This window comes from Pteropus medius, unplaced genomic scaffold (genome assembly GCF_902729225.1).
Source record: "Pteropus medius unplaced genomic scaffold, Ma_sr-lr_union100, whole genome shotgun sequence".
In the NCBI taxonomy this organism is placed as follows: domain Eukaryota; kingdom Metazoa; phylum Chordata; class Mammalia; order Chiroptera; family Pteropodidae; genus Pteropus; species Pteropus medius.
Window position 1 is genome coordinate 8150944 of NW_024340701.1, and position 19392 is coordinate 8170335.

The 19392-nt window shown below is 51.2% G+C and overlaps 1 protein-coding gene across 3 annotated transcripts in view; it reads right to left on the reverse strand.

Annotated features, from left to right (window-relative positions):
• The window catches only part of SSBP3 (single stranded DNA binding protein 3), a 153580-nt gene that overhangs the window by 21231 nt on the left and 112957 nt on the right, over positions 1 to 19392 (reverse strand). The window contains exons 6-7 of one of the 3 annotated variants that reach the window (XM_039887039.1): positions 1532 to 1612; positions 600 to 659 (exon numbers count right to left, since the gene is read on the reverse strand). The exons of 1 other annotated variant lie outside the window; for it this stretch is intronic. In XM_039887039.1, coding sequence (XP_039742973.1) covers positions 600 to 659; positions 1532 to 1612 — 141 coding nt within the window. The remainder of the gene's footprint in view (positions 1 to 599; positions 660 to 1531; positions 1613 to 19392) is intronic. One more of the 3 variants, XM_039887046.1, reaches the window with a different exon arrangement.

Consider the following 19392-nt stretch of genomic DNA (forward strand, 5'->3'; position numbering starts at 1 on the left):
CCTCCCCGTAAGCAGACCACTTTTCTAATTACATGAACAAATCCTTTCTTGTTTTGAGTTGGGTCTGGGAAGCCGGCAGACATTGCTGAAAAACTCCCAAACGTCCTGCTCCGCTGCCTCCAGGCTCCTGATCTAAGCATTCCTACGGGCCATTTCTCCCCTTAATAGCAGGATTTTATTTACCGGCCTTGGCAATTCTCAAAAGCTTCCAGGAAAAAATGCACGTTGTCAATTAACTTCATTAAGGAGGAAGACCCTTTTCCAAGAAAGGCCTGCAAGGGAGGGGCAGGGGTATTACCACCTTCTCTATACTAGCTGAAACCCTGCATCCCCCCCACCCTGGCTGGTTTTGCTGCTGCCTAGAACTGCTGCCCCAAGCCTCCTAGGAAAGGCAGATGAAAATGCTGGCAGGCGGCTCTACCATGGGCACAGAGGGGACACAGGGCCCTCTCTGGGGACCTGCTCGTAAAGCTAACTTCCATGTTAAAACCTGTCCTTCCACTTCCCAATCCTTTCCCCACATTTCGATGCAAGTCAAAGAACAACGGGGGTCAAGAGTGGCTGAGTGAGGGGAGAGGGAACATGAAAAGGTACAGTACCTGGTTTCCCATTCTGATCGGGGGCCTGGGGCCGCCTGCATATCGCGGTGACATGAAAGGCTGCAATTACAGGGAATTAGTTCAATGACAGCCTGTGCTCCTGCACAGTGACAAACACAAATGCGCTCCACTCCACAAAGTCCAGGTTGTTACAACTAGTGATCTTTTAAACTCTCTTTCTCCCAGTGGCCTCTTCCCTCCAGGCAAAACTTCCTTTGGGCAGAGGAAACAATAGATGCCCCAACACTGGGGACTCCGACTCTGCATCTGTTCAGAGATCAACTGTGGGTGATAGGGCAGCGGCTGGGACTTTGCACAGGACCGGAAGAGCAGCGACATCGATGTCAGGGAAAGGAGGGACAAGTCTGCTCTTGGGAAAGGCAAATCAAAGAATCAGAAAAGGGACCTATACCTATGATTTTCAGGGTGTGCAGACAAAGCTGGACACGCACGCACACGCACACACACAGAAACCACCGACGAAGGGGGTGGGGAAGGGGAGCGAAGATTCGAGGAGGGAACACAATGAAAACAGTAAAGGGACAGCGGGCTTCCTAACTGAATGCAGGGAATGGGCAGGAAAGCTTTCTCAGCAGCAAGAGTGCACAAAGAAAAGGCTAGGGATGCAGCTTCGGTTACAAACAAATGGTTAACCAAACTCAAAACCAAAAGTGAGAGAGGAAAAAACAAAAACGCAAAGGCCGCTGACAAGGTCACAGAAATGTTTTGGTTTTATATCCAAGCTGGGTGTGATGTCCAAGGAATGAAGACTCTCTTTAGAAAGAAAAAATATTTTTTTAAGAACACTTCATTTGTCAATCAAGATTTGAAGGCAATGATGAGAGCACGTTTTGATTTTTGTTTTTCCTCTGCTGGCTCTGTCCTCCTGGTGCCCCGCGCCCCCCGGCGGGCGGGCGAGCCAAGTGCGTTACCTGACTGTGGGGTCCCATCATGCTGCTGGGATTGTGGGGTGGAGGCTGTGCGTGCGGCGAGGGCTGTGACCCCGGAGGACCCTGTGAGGCCAGACAGTAGAGGCAGGTTATAGATCACAGCACATGGAGAAGCGCAGAAGCTTAAAAGAACAAAAATCAAACCAAAACGAAGGGCGGGCGGCAGGCGTGCGGGCGGCGGGCTCTGATTGGCGGGGAGATGTGAGCTGCTGCCTAGGTCGCCGGCTCATCGGTGGAAAACGGCGAGCGGGAGGGAGAGAAGCTGATAAACACGTTCACGGGGATTTACAGGAATGAAAAATCAAATCGAGCTCCTTTGTCAAAGCACACAGGAGCAGGGGCCCAGGCATCGTCTAGCATTGGAGCAGAGTTTGCCATGTTAAATACATTGGTTGAGACGGGCTCAGAGAGCATAGTGATGCACAGAAACTAACCCACTCTGCAAGACGTGTAAGAGGCCCTGCCCTCAAGGAGTTCCCAGTCTGGGGGGACAGAGGCAGGTCATGGGTACCTAGAAACCAGTCTACTGATGGATGAACGAGGACAGACAGGAGGAGCGGGGTGATGCCAGAGACTGAACACACGGGGAAACGAGAGGAAGACACGGTTACCGAGCGCCCTCTCAGTGCAGTACATTAATGCACCTTCACCTGAAAACGGCCTGTGAGGTGGGGGTTTTTCATTCCTGTTCTTACTGATGAGGTCACTGAGTGTCAAAGGATGAGGGGACTTGGCCACAGCTACACAATGGTAAATGGCAGAGCCAGGACGAGTAGCCTGATGGGTCCAAGGCCCACCTCAACCCTGCAGAGCTGGAGTGGGTGTGTGCAAGAGTAGGGGGATAGAGCTGTAGGCCCCTGACTGCTGGGTGGGTGGGTGCCGGAGTTGGGCTTTCCATTCCAGTCAGTGATGAGCCGCCCATGGTTCTAAGGTGGCTCCCAAAGCCCTGGGCAATGCTGACCTCAATTGCCCAAAAGAGATGGACAGATGAATTCACTTAAACCATGGGGTTGGTCGAACTGTAGGTTGCAACCCATTAGTGAGTGGTGAAATCAATTTAGTGGGTTGCAACCATTGTTTTTTAAAAACCTAGAACAGAATAAAAAGAATAGAAAATATCAGAGTTTTATGTTTTAAGGCAAATAGTTTTCATTAATCTTTATTTTATTTGTAAATGTGTAGATTGATCACAATGTCAAATCTATTTCCTGCTGCAGGTCACAGTCAAAAAGGATGAAAAGCCTGTCTTGGAAGCACCTTCCCTGCCCACTCAGGGAGCTGGATGCTGGTACTGGTGATGAGTACATCCTAATTCACTCTTCTCCGCCCATGACTATCGTTACCCTTGGAAGTTGCCTTTGAGAAAAATTCAAAACGTGCATGGGGAATGGGTGTAGTTACATTGCAAAAGAGGGGGAGAAAGAATCTGAGAGATGCAGGCAGGATTTTCTTCTTCAGTCTTCTCCCTCAGAGCCAGGCTGCCCCGCCTTCTGCCTGCGCAGGAAGCACAGCTCAGAGCTGGGGAAGGGGTGAAGGGGTGGGCCCGAGCTGGTGGACGAGGAGACCCAGAGAAGAGGTGAGCAGAGAAAGACGGAGGGGGCCCATATGAGAAGCCGGGGGTGCCACTAAGGACAGGCTTGGAGTTTCGTGGCCAACCGAGGGCTGCTCACTTCCGGAAAGCTCTGAGGAGCAGATGTTCCCCTACCTGCCATGCTACTAATTTCAACAAGTGTGTGTCTTTCTAGCGGCTGCCAGCAACGGCATGGTTTGTTACCATGAGCAATTTTCTTAATTAACAGACATTAATTAGCCATTTAGCAATTTTGCAAGCATTTGTTTAGCGGCTTTCCTAAACATGAATACCACTGTGATAATGGCACTGATTAGAGGGTCCCCTAATTAACAGTACAGGGAAGGAAAATTGAAATCACATAAATTAAAAAGGGAGGGGAAGTTAATGAAGGCGGGACATATTTGCACCTGCAAGTCTTTTGTACCATGAAACTTGGGTGCAATGTAAACAAAATAAGATAATTCGAAGCCAACCCCCCAAAAAGGAAAAATAAAAAGAATGGAAGAGGAGGGTTCAAGGGTGAGGTCCAGTTGCCAAGAGGGGGCAAAAGGTCTTCTGTCAGTTGCTCAGCTCTTGGCAAGAAGTGAGCGCCTCCCCCTCCTGATACCTCACCCTCTGTGGTAAGATCCAGTGCTTCCTCAGGGAGAGCAGCATGGCTTCGGGCAGATCCCGTGCACCTGTGCACCCTGTCAGCCAGGGAAAGGTAGCAGTGGCTGACTCCATGATTAATGATAGAAAACATAAATAAAGGACCCCAAAGTGTCTGCCGCCAACAGGAGGCCTTGATCGAGAGCAGTCCTTAATAGGGGCCAGTACTCAAACCTGAGTCTACAGGGCTCTGCCTGCCATTCCATGCTGTCCCTTGGGCCCCCCGAGGTTCGGAGGGCAGGGTTGGTATGTGTGCTTCACCTCGGCGTCTCCCTAAGACTCCCTGTTGACCTCTGGTTCCTGAATGAATGGATGTGGCACAAGTCTGCCTCAACGCAGCTGACTCGAGACAAATGCCCGATGAGAAATAAGGACCGGGAGCATGACTGGTCAGTAGGACCCCAGGCCAGCCCCGGCGATTCTGCTGGCCTGTGGGAGCAGTGGGGGGTGGACTGTAAGTCTGGGGAGAGAGCAGCAGCTCAGAAGTCTCCCCACTGACTTGGAGCTGGGGTTCAGAATACTGAAGACAAGGGAACCCTGGCCCAGACAAGCCAGTCACCCAGAGAAAATACCGTCACAATCTCCACACAAGTGAAGATAAAGCTCAGCATTCACCTCCCCAGGGCACGAAACTCCTCTCCCACCCTTGTTAGTTAGGTGCTGATCGAGCTCTGCTTCTGTACCTCCCAGCATGGCTCCCAGTCCTACTGTGCCGGAAAGCTTTTTTTTTTCATGGAGCCAGAAGCCTATCATTTCCTAATGAGTTGCCCACATCCACCCCAAGCTCCGTCCTTTGTGTCTCTGCCACCTCCATTCTGCCTGGAGTTCCCCATCACTACATCTGTGTCTTGGCTCTGTCCCCAAGACTGCACACAACAGCAGAGCGAGGGACCCTGAACGCCTGGCACACTCTCAGGAGCGGAGCACAGGGCCCCATGTTGGGGGAAACTACCACAAAAAAGTGGTCTTCTCTCTCCAGCCTGCCGTCTCAACAAGAAACTGACAGACAGGGTTAGAGAAAACAGATTTTATAGTCTTTTAACTTGTTAACTTGTCACCCACTTGGGTAAAAGTCTACATGGGAGGCAGACCAAAAAAAACGACCTCCTTTGAAGATTTTGACCTGTGTTGGGATGTAGGTGTCTCTCTGAACTCTTAAAAGATCTGGTAGGCAGGTGGAGAAGATTAAGGTGAACGGTGTGAAGAGGAGGGAGTCAATGCTGATAATACTGTTGGGTTCTCCCACACAGGACAACACCCCCAGTGGGCCTTTCCTGGCTTATACTTGCTGAAAGCTTTGAGCAACCCAAAACAGGTGTGTCTGGAAGCCTACTCATTTAGACCTCTCTCCGACAGGCCTTCGAGGCTTTCTGTCATAGGTACTGCCTAATTAACCCTCCCAGCATGCCACAGTGGAGCTGGAGATGGGCAGACCTCTGAGGTGCACAAAATATCAGGCTAGACTAGGGTGGGGGATCCTTACTAGAAGCTTAGGGAAAACCACACCTGCTTGCCAGGCAGGCACCCATTTATTGGGTGGCCCTAACAGATTCTGCCATCCATTCTTCTAATGTCCTTTATTATAGGGGAGAAAATAGAGGCACAGCACAGTGACGTGACGTCCAAAACCACAGAGAACTAGCTGGTGGCTGAGCCACATTTCCTAACTCCAGCTCAGGGTTCTCTTCATGACATTACATTCCCATCCATTTTAAATACAGAAATAGGATTTGAAAAGAACTGGATTCAAATTCTGACTCTGCCGCTGACTGTACTTCCGTTCTCTCATCAGTGAAATGGGAACAGTTACAGTAAGGATAATGCAGCCATACATACCACTAGTGAATGTGGCCCTGACCTACATTACATTAGCTCATGTAAGCCTTGACTCCTCATAGTAAGGGCTCTCAATCGCTCCGTTTTACAGCCAAGGAACTGAGGCTCAGAAAGGTGAAGCCACTTGTCCAGAGTTGCATGGCTAAGTGGTAGACCCAGTCCTCAAAGTCTGATTCGAAAGCCCCTGAGAGTCCTAACTTGGTCCACCAGTCCACAAGCAGAGCATGAAGAGCAGAGGAACAAATCCTAGCAACTGAAGAACTCATGGGTCCATCCACTCACGCACATACATATTCTGGGTGACCTAATGTCTGGCCAGTCGCATGCTGGGGAAGGGGGCATGGGTCACAGAGGCACCTGAGACTCATCTTGGCCCTGAAAGATCCTAGGCTAGTGAGGGAGGATGAGGATATAGTGACAAACAAGCTCAAATGTCAGCTTAAACTGCCAAGGGCTCCAAGAGAAGGTGACAGATAAACTGAGGCCCAGAGTGGCCACAGAATGTAGACCAACAGAGAGCTGGGATGAAAACTGGGGTGCCCTGCCTGGTCAGAACTCTTTCAATTGTAATGCACCCTTCCTGGGATTATGGCAAGGAGACCTGTGCCTGGGGGAGAACCCAACTTGGGAAATCCCTCTACTGAGTCTGGGAAAAGGAAGCAGGAAACATGCCCACTTCCTGTCTGGGTCTTCGCTCTGCCCCAGACCCTGTTAATGGATTTGCCATTCTGTCTCAGACATTCCTGACCAGAGATACATAATTCCCGCACTTCCTTTTTATTCCTTTTCCTGTAATTTCAGCACTGGGTAGTGTTGCATCTAGCAGCCTCTGAGAGTCACTTAGGCAGGGCCCCGGGAGGCTGTGCGTTGGGTGTGACTAAGGCAAACGCTGGGCTGTTACACTGACAGTTTATGGAAGAGCCTTTGCCAGCAATGATGTGGTGGGGAACAGAGCATTTCCCAAGGCACATGGATCTGAGGTCTCTGTGGAAAAGCATTTCAGAACCGTCAGTAGGACCCACCTAAGCCTTCCAGTCACGTCTTGGTTTAGTCCCTGAATTTCACCTGAAGCCATCCTCAAGAGATGGACTTGTTGCACGATAGGGAAAGCTTCACAGTTACATCGAGCTGGCATCCAAACCCAGCTCCTCCAGGACATGCTGTGAGTCCAGTTTCCTCATAAGAAAAATGGGAGACTTTGTATAAATATTGCAGGGGGGGTGATACAGCTGACAGGGGTAGGTACACAGAAGATCCCCAGTATTCCATGGTTCCTGTGCCTCATGCTCCTGTAGTTACTAACTGCTCAATTTACAGAGAAAGCAGAAAAGTGGACTCGCTCTGCTGGGAACACCTTCCTTAGCTCATTGAAAGTCCATACATCTTCCTTCATGGAGCTTGACCTGCTACCCACTCAGGTGCTCTCCAAATGTGGGTGTCCTCTTAGGACATTCTGTCTTATCTGTGGGCGCCTCACGGGCTCAAGGGCATGGAGATTCCTGCCCTTGAGCTAGCAGGTATGACTCCACAGCCACGATCGACATGCCCTGGGAGGGCACATCTAATACCTTTGGATTCAAGGAACCACAAAGAAAAGCTACTACACCAAGAGGCTGACCAAATTGGTTCTCTGTACTGAAGACTGACCACCTGGTGGGTAAGAGAGAATTGCTCCTTAAGAAAAAAAAAATCAGATTAAAAAAAAGCACAGATTTTTTTTTTTTTTGGAGAAAAGTAATAAAAGCTGTGTGCTAACTTTAATATTTCCAAAACTCACTGCTCCTTCACCAAATGCCACCCCACACTCCCCAAAGCTTCCTTCATCTGCCTAGGAATCATGGACTCGCAGAGAAACAGAGCTGAGACCTAATTCCAGAGGTGAGCCTGGAAGAGTGCAAACGAGGACAGGCTGTGGCCAGTGGAGAACACATTGACTTCAAATGCCAAAGCACTCGGGTGGGAGTCCTGCCTTGTAACCCTGGGCCTCGGGCTGCTCATCTATAAGGCAGACAAGGAGTCCAGGTGAAAGCTGTGAGAGGACTCTAGGAACTGCCCAACACTACCCAAACAGAAGGCAGCCTCCTTACCATCTAGGCCAAATTTGCCTTATGTTTTGCTGAAGGCCTCTGGGGAAAGGGGACTTGAAGTTTCAGGTTGCTAAGAGACAAAACCACTCCACACGTCCCTGGCTCTCCTGACTCCAGGGGACACTGGCCACTGGTTTGGCAAGGCTGAAGGGGTGGGTTCTATCGACTGGCAGCGGGAGATAAATGACTTGCATTACTGGTGGCCTCTGTAATCCGCCTGTTGGGTGTGTCACTTTAATTGAGTGAATATAAAATTACATCAATTATACACATGGTAAAAGGCATACGACAAATAATCCAATTTGCTTCTTAGACACAAGTGCTGACGGAAAATGCTGTAAACCCATTCTGGGGAGAGGGCCAAGGTATGCCTATGTGCTGCTGACACCCCAAATCCGTCAACACAGTCTGCCTGCACCTAGAGTCTCCCAGGAGTGGGAAGCTGACCGCCTGGTGGGGTGAAGGAGGGAAAGCTTTAAACTGCTCCTTCCTTTAACATGCAGCTCATCGCAGGAAAAGTTACTTCCTCATCTTGACCCATGGGAACAACTCGGCAATGGCTTGGACAGTTGCCTTCCTATTCTACTTCTATCTGTCCCCTTGGGGGACAAGGCTTCTTTGTGTGTGTATGTGGGGGATACAGGCTGAAGCTGGAGCTGAGATTACCAACTAGAGGGCAGAGGAGCCTGAGCCATCTTTGTGCCCACCTAACACAGGCCTGGCACATGCTTAGTAGGTCGTCAGGGGGATGGGCTGGCCCACACCCAACTATGGAGCAACAGCCCAGGCTTTCGCACGGCCCCCAGAGAGCTCACGGTCAGGGGGCTCCTGACTGCCTAGGAGATGAGCCCACAACAATAGTAACCCTCCACGGGCAGTGGACAAGTGGAATGGTTTTTGCCAGGGAGAAGTCTGGCAACTGGTGGGGGACCATCTTCCTGGGACGGTGGGGAAGTCAGCAGTTGGAGTGAGCAGGACCACACACAATGTCTCCCCATCAGGGTCACCTCTGTGTAATGTCAGGAATTCCTGTAAGCCTCTGAGGTTCACTCTGAGAAAAGATCAGCAAAAGACTGATTAGTTTTTCTAAGCAAAGACCCCAGCTGACTCCTCTCCCCGCGTCTCTTTGAAGAAATGGGACAGTGCTGGGCAGCCAGCGAGAGAGAGAGGTCTGCACACTTGTGCATCTGGTTTTCCGGGGTGGGCTGCCAAGACACCTGCAGGAGGCGCTCAGCGAATGTTTTGCTCAAGAGGCATGAGGCATGCTTGCCCCATGGAGACAGAGACGCAGAATCAGCAGGCAATAGTTTTCCAAACAAAGGGAGGAAACACAGCAAATGAAAGTACAGGCGGCCTCCAAGACCTAGGAGTTCCTCCACATACTGCTCTTTGCCTCTTCTCCCAGCTCTGTGCACACAGGGGAAGACTGAGCCCCAGGACGTGGGTTCACTGGTCCCAGGTTCAGGCCTGGTCCCCTGCAACACACTGCATCCCCAGAGTGGAGGCTGAGGCCAGCTGCAGCACAAGGACCCCAAGAGCAGGGCCAATATGCTGAGCTAAAGTAGGAGTTGGCAAACTATGGCTCCAGGTCAAATCTGGCCTGCCACCTGTTTTTGCAAATAAAGTTTTATTGGAACACAGCCGTGTTCATTCATGCGCTATCCATGGCTGGTTTCATAATGTAATGGCAGAGCAGAGCAGTTGGAACAGACCAGTGGCCTACAAAGCCTAAAATATTTACTATCTGGCCCTTCACAGAAAAAGTTTGCCTACCCTTGAACTAGGTAATGGTTTTCGAGACCAAAGAGAGGAAAAACTAGGGTCTTTTTAAATTCTCAAGAAAAAACAAAACAGTACATCTACTTTCTGATTTTAACCTCATATCGCTCTAATATGATAAATAAAGCAAAAACTAGCCCCATTACACAAAAGGAAAGACTGAAGTCCAATAACATTACAGTATTATTTGTCAAAGTCAAGATTTATCCCATTGAGGAGAGACAGAACGAGTGCCAGACCAAGGGTCAGCAAACCAGACTTCTGGTTCTCCTACCACATCCTGTGGCCAATCTCTGAGCCCCAGTTTTCTTGGCCATCAGTCTTGGGAAAAAAAAAATATATATATCTTTCATTATAACACCAAAACCAACATTCAAATCCAGCCAGCCGGTCCCAGAGTATCTCCTTGTTAACCATCTCCTCAATTTCATTCTTGCCATAATGCCGGGGAACGAGCTCTTTCCTTGCCTGTCAGTACAAAACATTCTGGGGGCTTGATTCCAGCCCTGAGATCTCTAGGCAGGTTCACAATGTTTGACTCTCTCCTAGGCTGTGAATTCACCGAGGAATTCTCTAGGGTCATCTCAGGAAAGGGATCGACCTTGAACGGCTGTGACTGGGATGGGGTCAGGGATAAGAGAGATGGCTTCACCTCCAGCTGCTAAGCTGTTCGAGATGCTTTTGTACGTGACTGTGTCCATACAACTGGGCACACTCTTCGGGGACACAGAAAAAAGCATTAATACCCAGAATATATAGGCAAAACCCATGTCCACCTGGTAATACATCTAGCCACTGAGTCCCAGCATCTTGGGCTAAGCACTGGAGACACACAAAATAAGCACTACCCTGGCCCTTCCCCGAGGAGGTCCAGGACGTCTGCACTCCAACAGAGGCAGGTATCAGGTGCTCTAGGGAACAAAGGGGCAGTGATTATAGAACAATCTCCTTTGGGCAGGATAAGCAGACATCCTCTGGCAGAGAAGAAATGGAAGGGATTTTGGGCTGAGAGATTGGCATCTATGTGGGAGAGGCAGGAGTGGGCATGGTGCTGGAGGACCTTACGCACAAGATAGGGACCCCAGGGCTGGGACCTCCAAGGCAAGGAGCCAGGGCATTGGAATCTTGTACAAAGAGGAATGACGATCAGATCTATGCTGTCTTGGGAATCATGCATCCATCTGTTCTTTGCCAAAGATGTTTCTTTGCCCTTGTTCAAGTTAAAAATCAAGACTTACGGCTACTGGGAAACACTGAGTTCATAGCTGTCTAGGGTGCTAATTCCCATCTCTTCCTGACTACACATGGAGTGAGGAAACCTGTTAGATTCTTGTCCGTGAGTGGCTCCTTCCAGACTAGGCCACACCCCAGCTTTTAATGTTAGCAGAAAAGCTAGGAATAAAATGACCAGGTGAGGGTTTCCAACATCCAGTCCTAGCCGTGTGGGTTTCTGGCCAGGATCCAGATAGCACATCTCTTCTGCCCCCTCTGCTTGCTGCAGTAGAGACCTGCTCTGTGGGCAAGTGAAGAGATAGAGATGGACTCAGGAGCCAGAAGAATACCACTCTCTTGGAACACATTGGGAGAGGACACCTACCTTGCCAAGAGAATCAAATCCTCTCCCCACAGAAACGATTGCCTTTTGCTCTGAAAATGGATAGTCCTGCTTCAGCCCACCGGCCTCCACAGCGCCTTTCGTCGGCGCTCAGCCTCCGCTGTTAATCATGACAGCACGGTGAAGGCAAGGCACGTATTAAAAAGGCAATGCCTTGTCCACCCAGAGAACTCCTGCTCTACTTTACACTCTCTAGGAACAGGCACGCACACAGCTTTCCTGCCCTACCCCTTTGTGCCCCGACGGACAATTCCACGAAGTTAAGTTTCATCATGTCCAATGAGGAGAGGAGGTGCAGGACTCCAGCAGCCACAAATACAGAGTGCCAGATTCAACCCCAACTGTCCACTGAACAGAAGAGGGCTGAGTAGGGAACAAGAAAGTCGGCCAAGGGTTTCCCCTTTAGTTTTGTGGCTCTGGATGACTGGGTGAATTCTCAGGCCTCTCTCTCTGAGAGGCTCAGGGAATGAATGACCCAAGATTTATTCTTCCTTTCTCAGCTAAAGAGAAGCTCTAGGATGGGGCGAGGGAAAAGAACCAGGACTGAGAGACCGGTTTAGGAAGCTTGTGGGGCAGTGCGCTGAGACCCGGCGCTCCTCAGAGGGTACATGAGGGGCAGCTTGTGCAGTGAGTGCTGTTGGAAAAGCTCAGGTTCATGGGCCAGGAGCACAGCCTGTGGTCCCCTCTGAAACTCACTTACCTCGCCTGTAAAATGGGCTGCCCCACCTCCTCGCACAAAGCTGCAGCACTGACATCGAGAGTACTGGCCCTCACCAAAGGGAGGCTGCTGATACATCAAGCTGTGTTTCGGGGTCTTCCCTGCTGTATAAAATCCTTCGGGAACCACCTCTTTCTCTAAGCCTTCCTATTACCCATTCCCAGAGAGCTGCCCCTTGTCCACCAACACATAACACGTCCTAACCAGAGTCAGCTTAGGCTGGGAGCACGGCCCTTACTGAGAGACCCTCGGGGTCTCTCTTGATGCTGGGTGCTCTTTGGCGAACTCTGTAGAGGTTGTCTGGCCCTCCAGGTGGTCCCTTATTTCTTCTTCTCCTAAAGCTCTTGATGCCCCAGAGGACAAGGGTCAGGTTTCGTCTGCTTATCACGGCACCTACCACGTCCCCTCCTTCTAATGCTGTTGTAATTTACAACGGAAAAGACCAGGATCCAGATAGGTAAAACCACTGCCCCAGAATAGAATGCAAGTCTCCAAACTCTCAGACCCCTTCCACAACTCCAGAGTAAGTTTCTCGGGATCAGGTACTGTAAGTCATCTGAAGTAGAGACACTTAATCAGATCCACATTCTGGGTATACCTTTTTTGACCTTAGGGCAAGAATGGGGCAAGACTCTGTCAAAGTCTTCTTGAATAAAGCTGACCCGAGACTGAAAAGCTTTCAAGAGGAGGAGAGAATTCTGCAGCTCATAGAAGCAGCCATGCAGATGTGCTGGAGGGGTAGAGGCTGGGCGTGAGAACAACAGCCGTGGCCTATGTCCTGGGGATCAGCAGCTGGTCCAATAATGGGGTGAGGGTAGCACGGGCTAGATAAAAAAAGAACTCTGTCTTACCAAGAACCTGGACTTTATTCTTTTAGTGAAGAATAGGAAGATCACCTGATGGAAAGGAACTAGCTACCCCAGGCTAGAGTCCGCCCCATGAGCAATGAACACCTGGGAGCAGGACTGTCTTACCTACCAACCCTGGGAGCCCAGCAGGGCCAGCAGAAAGCTGTCACTCTTGAATGTGTGCTGAAGGAACCGATAATTGAACGCCAACCCCTGGGAAGTAGCCCTTGTGCAGATTTCTGATCTGCTTTCATTCCCGCCACATTCCCAAACTCCTAGCTGGTGAAGCAGGTGGAGCTGCTCCTCTTTTACAGGTGGGAAAACTGAAACTCAAATAAATGATACCCACGTGCCATTTGCTAGTGACAGGACTCAAGAGTGCAGGCAAAGACCCAGGTCCCTGGGTGGGTGAGTTGGTTTTCATCAAGCTCACGTTAATAAGCCTGCTCCTAGTAGAACAGAATTGCAGGCTTCTGGACATACAACCAGATTCCCTACTTCCACCTTCCCCACTGGCTCCCGTTGGGTGGACTGGAGAACAAAGAATCAAGGTGGCAGGGCCCAAGGAGGGTGGGTGGGACTAAGTGAGGTGACACATTAAAGAGCCAAGTAGGGCCTGGGACTTAGTACGCGCCCGATACGTCAGTCGAATTAGAAGGTTAAAGCACTAAAAAGCTAATGAATCTTGAGAATGCCCAGACTCTCCCCCATACATCGCTGCCACCAATGCCATGCTGAGTCTCTAAGACAACTTCCCAGAAAAAGGAGAAAACTCACTGTGGTCCTTGCTCTTGGATGAGCTTGACGGCCCAGCTCCACCTGGCCTCTAGCTCACAGAAAAGAACCGCCCTGGTCCACAACCCAGGATCCTAAGTGTCTTTTACACCAGGTGCCAAGCAAGGGTTCAGAGGCACCATTTCACGGCATCCTCGCAGTTGCCCCTAGATGTTGGGGCTCTCTTTACCCTCAATTGCCAGATGAAGCAACAGGTTCAGACAGGTTAAATGACTTTCTCAAAGCAACCCATGTGCCAACCCCAGGGCTGCCAAGGAAGACAGAGTGCCTTCAGAGAGGGTAGTGGAGGGATGGGACACAGAGGGGGCAGATAAGCCAATGCGCACGCAGGCTCCAGGGGCCCAGCTGCTGAGCTTCTGACCGCTGGTCAACATGGATCCTGAAGCTAATGGGTCATCTTTCAGTGGCAGCAATAAACCACTACTGAACACCAGTATGTATTTATATGTTCTCCTCACAGTTCTCCTCACAGCTCCAAAAGGAAGCATTACGATTTGCCGAGTGAATGCTTTCTTTGTAGCACGGCTGAGAAAACCAGTGCCCAGAGAGGTTGGGTAACTTGCCCAAAACACATCGCCAGGAAGTGGTGGCGGGCTGTCCTGCTCCAAGGCCCCTGGTCACAGCCACTTCGCGTTCTGACACCTCTCTTCAGGAGGCCTCTATCCCAGCTGGGTGCCATCCTGCTGCCATGCCTGCACTGAGTACAGAGGTGATGTGGTATCCCCCAGGTCGGGGAGCCCCTGGGAGAGCTCAGCACCCAGCCCGGAGCCAGAACTTCGTGGAGGCTCTGGCCCCGTCCATGCTCGTACCAAGTCTTATCCCATCATTTCAGACTCAATGAGAGACAAGGCTTTCTGGAAGACAAGTTCAAAGCCACCTGTAGAGGCCTGGTCCCGGGGCGTCCTTTATCCCAAGGCCCTCAGTTTGGGGAGAGAGCTTGCCAGGAAAAATTCGGCCAGTTAATTTAATCAGAAACGGGACATGAACCCAGAACCCACACTGTGGATCACCTGCTATATAGCCAGCTCTTAGAATAGCACCTTACAGCCCTCGGCGAGGGGCGAGAATGCCCTGACCCGCAGTCCAGCACCCTGGCCTGTGGCCCAGCCCAGACTCCCCAAAGGGCAGTTTCCTTTCAGGGTGGTGTGATCTTACTCAGGGGATCTCTCTCGAGCCACATAATGCCAAGGCATGTTATTACAGGGTTCCTGTGGAATTTTCTTCCTCAAACCTCTTCTGCTACAAGGGCTGAGGAATTTGACCTTTTTTTTTTTTTAAAGGAGAAAAATCTCAGCATGATTTGCAGAGAATAAAGGTGAAGGCAGAAGCAGAGGAGGGTCGACTCCCTTAGGCAGCTATGAAGAGACAAAACAAAAACACAGGGGGCTCCCCCCAACCCCCATGAGAGGCGGGAAATCTTGTGGGGGATCAGACACGGCCAGTATGGGGACAGCTGACAATCCACAACAGAACAGCTCTCAGGCATAGGGGGAAAATTCAGCTCTACGAGAAATCCGAAGTAAAAACCCAGGTCCAAAGGGGAAAAGGATAAACCAGCCCAAGCTCTTAATAAACAAGAGGAGAAGGCGGCTGCTGACACTACTGGATCCATAAAACTCAAGAGAGATCCGGAGTCAGCTTACAGCTCAGGAGGAGAGGCCCAGAGAGAGGGGCCACGGCTGCTGGGGTCACCTGGGCTGCAAGCAACAGCCTAGGCCTCCTAGGTCCAAGGGTCTTTTCAAAGATGCCCCCTTCCTCTCGCCCAAAAGGGAGCAGACTGGCAGTCTTTTGGAGGGGGCGAGCAGAAGCAGGTGGCCAGGAGCTAGCTGCAGCCCCTGCTGGGATCCTTGGTGTGGGGCTGGCTCTGCATTAGGGGGCAGCCAAGGCCCACGGAGCCGCTGGGTGCTTTGTTACCGAGCAAATCTCCCAGGCACTGACTGCTGATGCATAGCTAACAGGGCGGCAGACATTGATTTATGTTCAACTTTCCATTTCATCAGTGAGAGTTACGGCGCGACATGTGGAGTTCACGTTTTTTCGGAGGGCGGGGAGAGGTGGCTCGAGTGTGCAGACACAAACATGCCCACGCGCGTGCACACAGGCACACGCGCCAGCCAAAGCCGCAACTTTTTTTTTTTTCCTTTTAAGAGGGAGGGCGAGGGGGCCAAGGCAGCCTGGCACGTCAGGAGTAACCTTTTGTCCACTGTTGCTAGGAGCCCAGTGCCGGTCATCTGCCGCTTGGGCAGACATTAGGCACCAGGCTGGCTGCCGGGCGGGGCGGGAGCACAGCCTGACCTTTGTGGAGGTGGTGTTGGCAAGGAAAAAAAAGCTTTTTTCTTTCTCTCCTGTCCTGGCCTTTCCATACAGGCCAGGTGATTGCTGGCGTTGATCTGGTGGCAAGGGGGACAGGACCAGCACAGACCACAGTGCTCCGAAGTCGCCAGCGGTTTTAAAGCCCTTACTGGATAGATGAGCAAACTAAGGCCCAGAGAAGGGAGAATGGTTCCCTGAGGACACACAGCAGTCTGGCAGCAGGGCCTGACTCAAGTCGGGGTGCCTGCATCCCAAGGCCAGCTTAAAGCATTCAGCTGGCTTCACACAGTAAAGAGGAGGGGGCTGCTACCACCGCAGAGCCAAGTCAGCTTGGAACAGGTGGGGGCTGGGGGTGGGGAACAGCAGTTGGGGTGCCCCGCCTTCTCTCTAATCCTTCTCAGCAGGGGTGACCCTGCCTTCTGTCAGTCTGTGGAGGCAGACAGCAGGGCGAGGGGTGGTGAGGAGGGGGGTGCTTCAGTCCCCACTCACCCCTGACATAGCACCTCTGTCGTCCCCTCACACACACACAGGGCAGCACATCTATCAGACCCCCTCTGCCCACAGAGAAGCAGATAGGACAAGGGGCCGGGGTCAGAGAGTAGCGCTCAGAAAGGGAAGGAGAATTTACTCTCCAACAGACATATAGGGGAGGGAGTTCAGCAAGAAGCTCTGGATCCCACAGCCCTGTTCAGGCCTATCTTCCCTAAGCAACTCTGGCTAATTTGAGCCTCCGTTTCCTCATCCATACAGTGGGAAGGCTATTATATCTCAGGCCCACCTTACAGGTCAAAGGAAATCACAGAAGGGGATGCCTTTTCTAATCTGGATAGTTTTCTACCAGCCACTCTAAGAGGGGGTCAAGAAAGTTCCACTTGATGGCCTGAGAGCACTGGCTAGGGCTGACAGGGAGGGCTGGGTTAGGCTGGGCAGCCACAGGACCACACCAGGGGCCTGACAGAGTAAGAGGCTGCTCAGACTCAGCCTCTCACCACCATAGCCCTACCTCAAAGACCTACCCGGCATGGTCCAATGTCAGCCAGAACCCTGGGCCTCCTCCAGGCTCTGCTTCCCACCCAACTCCAATATCCAGCAAGGGGCCACCAGGCTCCAGCAGGGAAGCACCAGCAACTGCACCCAGTCACCGCCCCAGTTCAGGCCCTGGCCACCTCCTGAGGGGACCACAGACCGGACTCTACCCTTCTCACTGGTCAACCTGAGAGAGCTTGGCCCCTCCAGGTACTGGCGCTCTTCCTGGCACCAGGTCACTCACTCTCTTTCTTAGGAACCTTTCACCCCTCTCCTCTGTCTTTAAGTTAAAGCCCTTTGTGTGTCCAATTCATGGTTCACCTTGATCCACCCCCCTCCTGTCCCCCACATACATCCTTGCCCAGCTATCCAAGCCTCCTGCCATCCCAAACTTGCCCTTTCACATCCTGTCCTAGCACCCTGTCCCCTTTCCCTCCACTGGCAACTGCTTCCTTCTCAGGCTTCAGCTCAAATGTCAGTCCCTGGGGACAGCTTTCCTAGATAGCCCCCAGGCCAGGTTGGCTGTTCCTTGTTGCACTGACCCCTCTGAATAATCACTCCCTGACTCCTCCAACAGTCGGTGAGGTTTGCGGTGGCCTCCTTGGTCTGCAGTGCTCACCAGGGCTGGGTGACTGGGAGGTCACTGTGCCCTGAGAGACCACACCTAACCCTTGGGCTACCGGATAATCAACCAGCCTGGCCATGTCTCACATGGTTCAGGTTCCAGCCTTAGACTCACCATCTGTCAAATGGGGATCTATGTCCCCAATTATCAAATCTTCCCTAGTAGCAGACTTTGAAAACCACAAAAACAAGGTGGTTTAATTCTATCCAAGTCTCCCGAGTACCAGACTTGCCCTGGTCAGCACAGAGAAGTCTTTCCTGTTGCAGTGGCTTTCTGGCAGGAGAATGTCATCTTACTCAGCTGTGGCTGCCTGCTTCCCGCTGGAGAGGAAGGCAGGAAATGGACAGTACTCGCCCCAGCTCCTGGGAACTGCCCGAATTGCTGCCACTGGCATATTCTCATTTACTGAGATTTGACCCTCCCTGGAAACACAGCACTCCACCCCGAGGCTCATAGTCCCCAAGGCTCTCTGCTGGGCATCTAGTCTCTGCTTGGTTACCATCAGTGCCAAGGAGCTCACTACTTCATTGTTAAGTGGGCAGGTGATAGAAATGTCTTTCTTATAAAACTGAAACTGCCCTCCCTCTTCTTTTCTCTCAAGGATCTGAAATCCAAGGGCTAAACACTCACACAGAGGCAAGGCAGAGTATCTTCTATGTGGCAGAACTTAGATACTTCCAGTCAGTCATCAGAGCCCTCCTGAGGCTGCTTCCCTCCCAGAGAAACCTCAACTACTTCTGCAGCAGGAGAGGAGGAGAGAAGCATTCCCTGTAATTTCAAACGCAGAGGTCCTAGGTCATGTGTGTGTCTCTCCCTTTTATTTTCTGGATCATTTCTCTGTTTCCTGGGCTATACACATCATTTGCTCTTTCTCTTCTCCCCGTAGAACTGACAGGGAGGGTTTTCTGGGGGCAGACTTTGACCTCTTTCCAAGGTGAATGGGCTCAGCTGGCAAGATAAGGACTCATTGGAATGGTGGACACATCAATCCTTACTGCCCCCCGGTCACAGCAGAAAGTATCTGGGGATGTTCAGAGCAGGATGGGCTGAGCTTCTGGCAAAGGGAGCTGGATCCCCCAGGGCTGTTCTTCCAGGGAAGATACAGTCTATAGCCCTATGACCTCTGTTGGGTCTCAACAAAGTCCATCAACAACTGCAGGCAACCTTTCCAGCTTTGTCCCCCACCGAGTACCACACCTTTAGACACCATCCCAGCCAGGGCTCCATTGCCTCCAGGAAGCCGTCCTAATCTCCCATCTGGGGAGGCAGGCCTTTCACTTCCTGCTACAGAGCATGAGTTTATCTGTCAGTCTCGCTGGTAGGCTGGGTGCTCATGTGGGCAGACTACAGTTAACTCAGGTCTGGCCTAGAGCCAAGCCCTGTGCCTTCACATCAGAGGTGGCCAATGACTGCCACAAAGCATAGTTGCATCTGCCTCTGGGCTTCCATTTCACATCCACAAATGCAAACTCTGAACTAGATGGGGGATGGTAAATACGTAAAACATATCCTACCATTTACTTGCCCATGTTCACGGTAAACCTGGCCAGTCAGTATCTGTTAAGCCTGGACACAACACAGCTTCAGTATCATTCTCAACAAGTGTTCTAAGCAGCCACCTCTAGCCAATCACAGCTGACATCTGGGCGGAAATATTGGCCACTTTTGAGAGAAGATGGCTAGAGATTCTCTTTCTACTTCCATTATTTCCCTCCTTCTTTGGATTCTCTAGTCTCTCTTCTTCCTGTAGACACTCAAACCTATATTGACACTGGGACTTCTGACTGCTGTGGAAGAACACAAGGATCAGGAACCGAGAAGCCTAGGTTTAGACTCCCATTACAGCCCCGGGTTGGTAACTTTGGACGGGTCACCTTTCTGAGTCTCAATTTCCCAATCAGCCATGCCTCCTCTGCAGAAACACTGTGATCAAAATGAAAGTAAGTTGCATGTCTGAAAACACAACATAACTGAAAACAA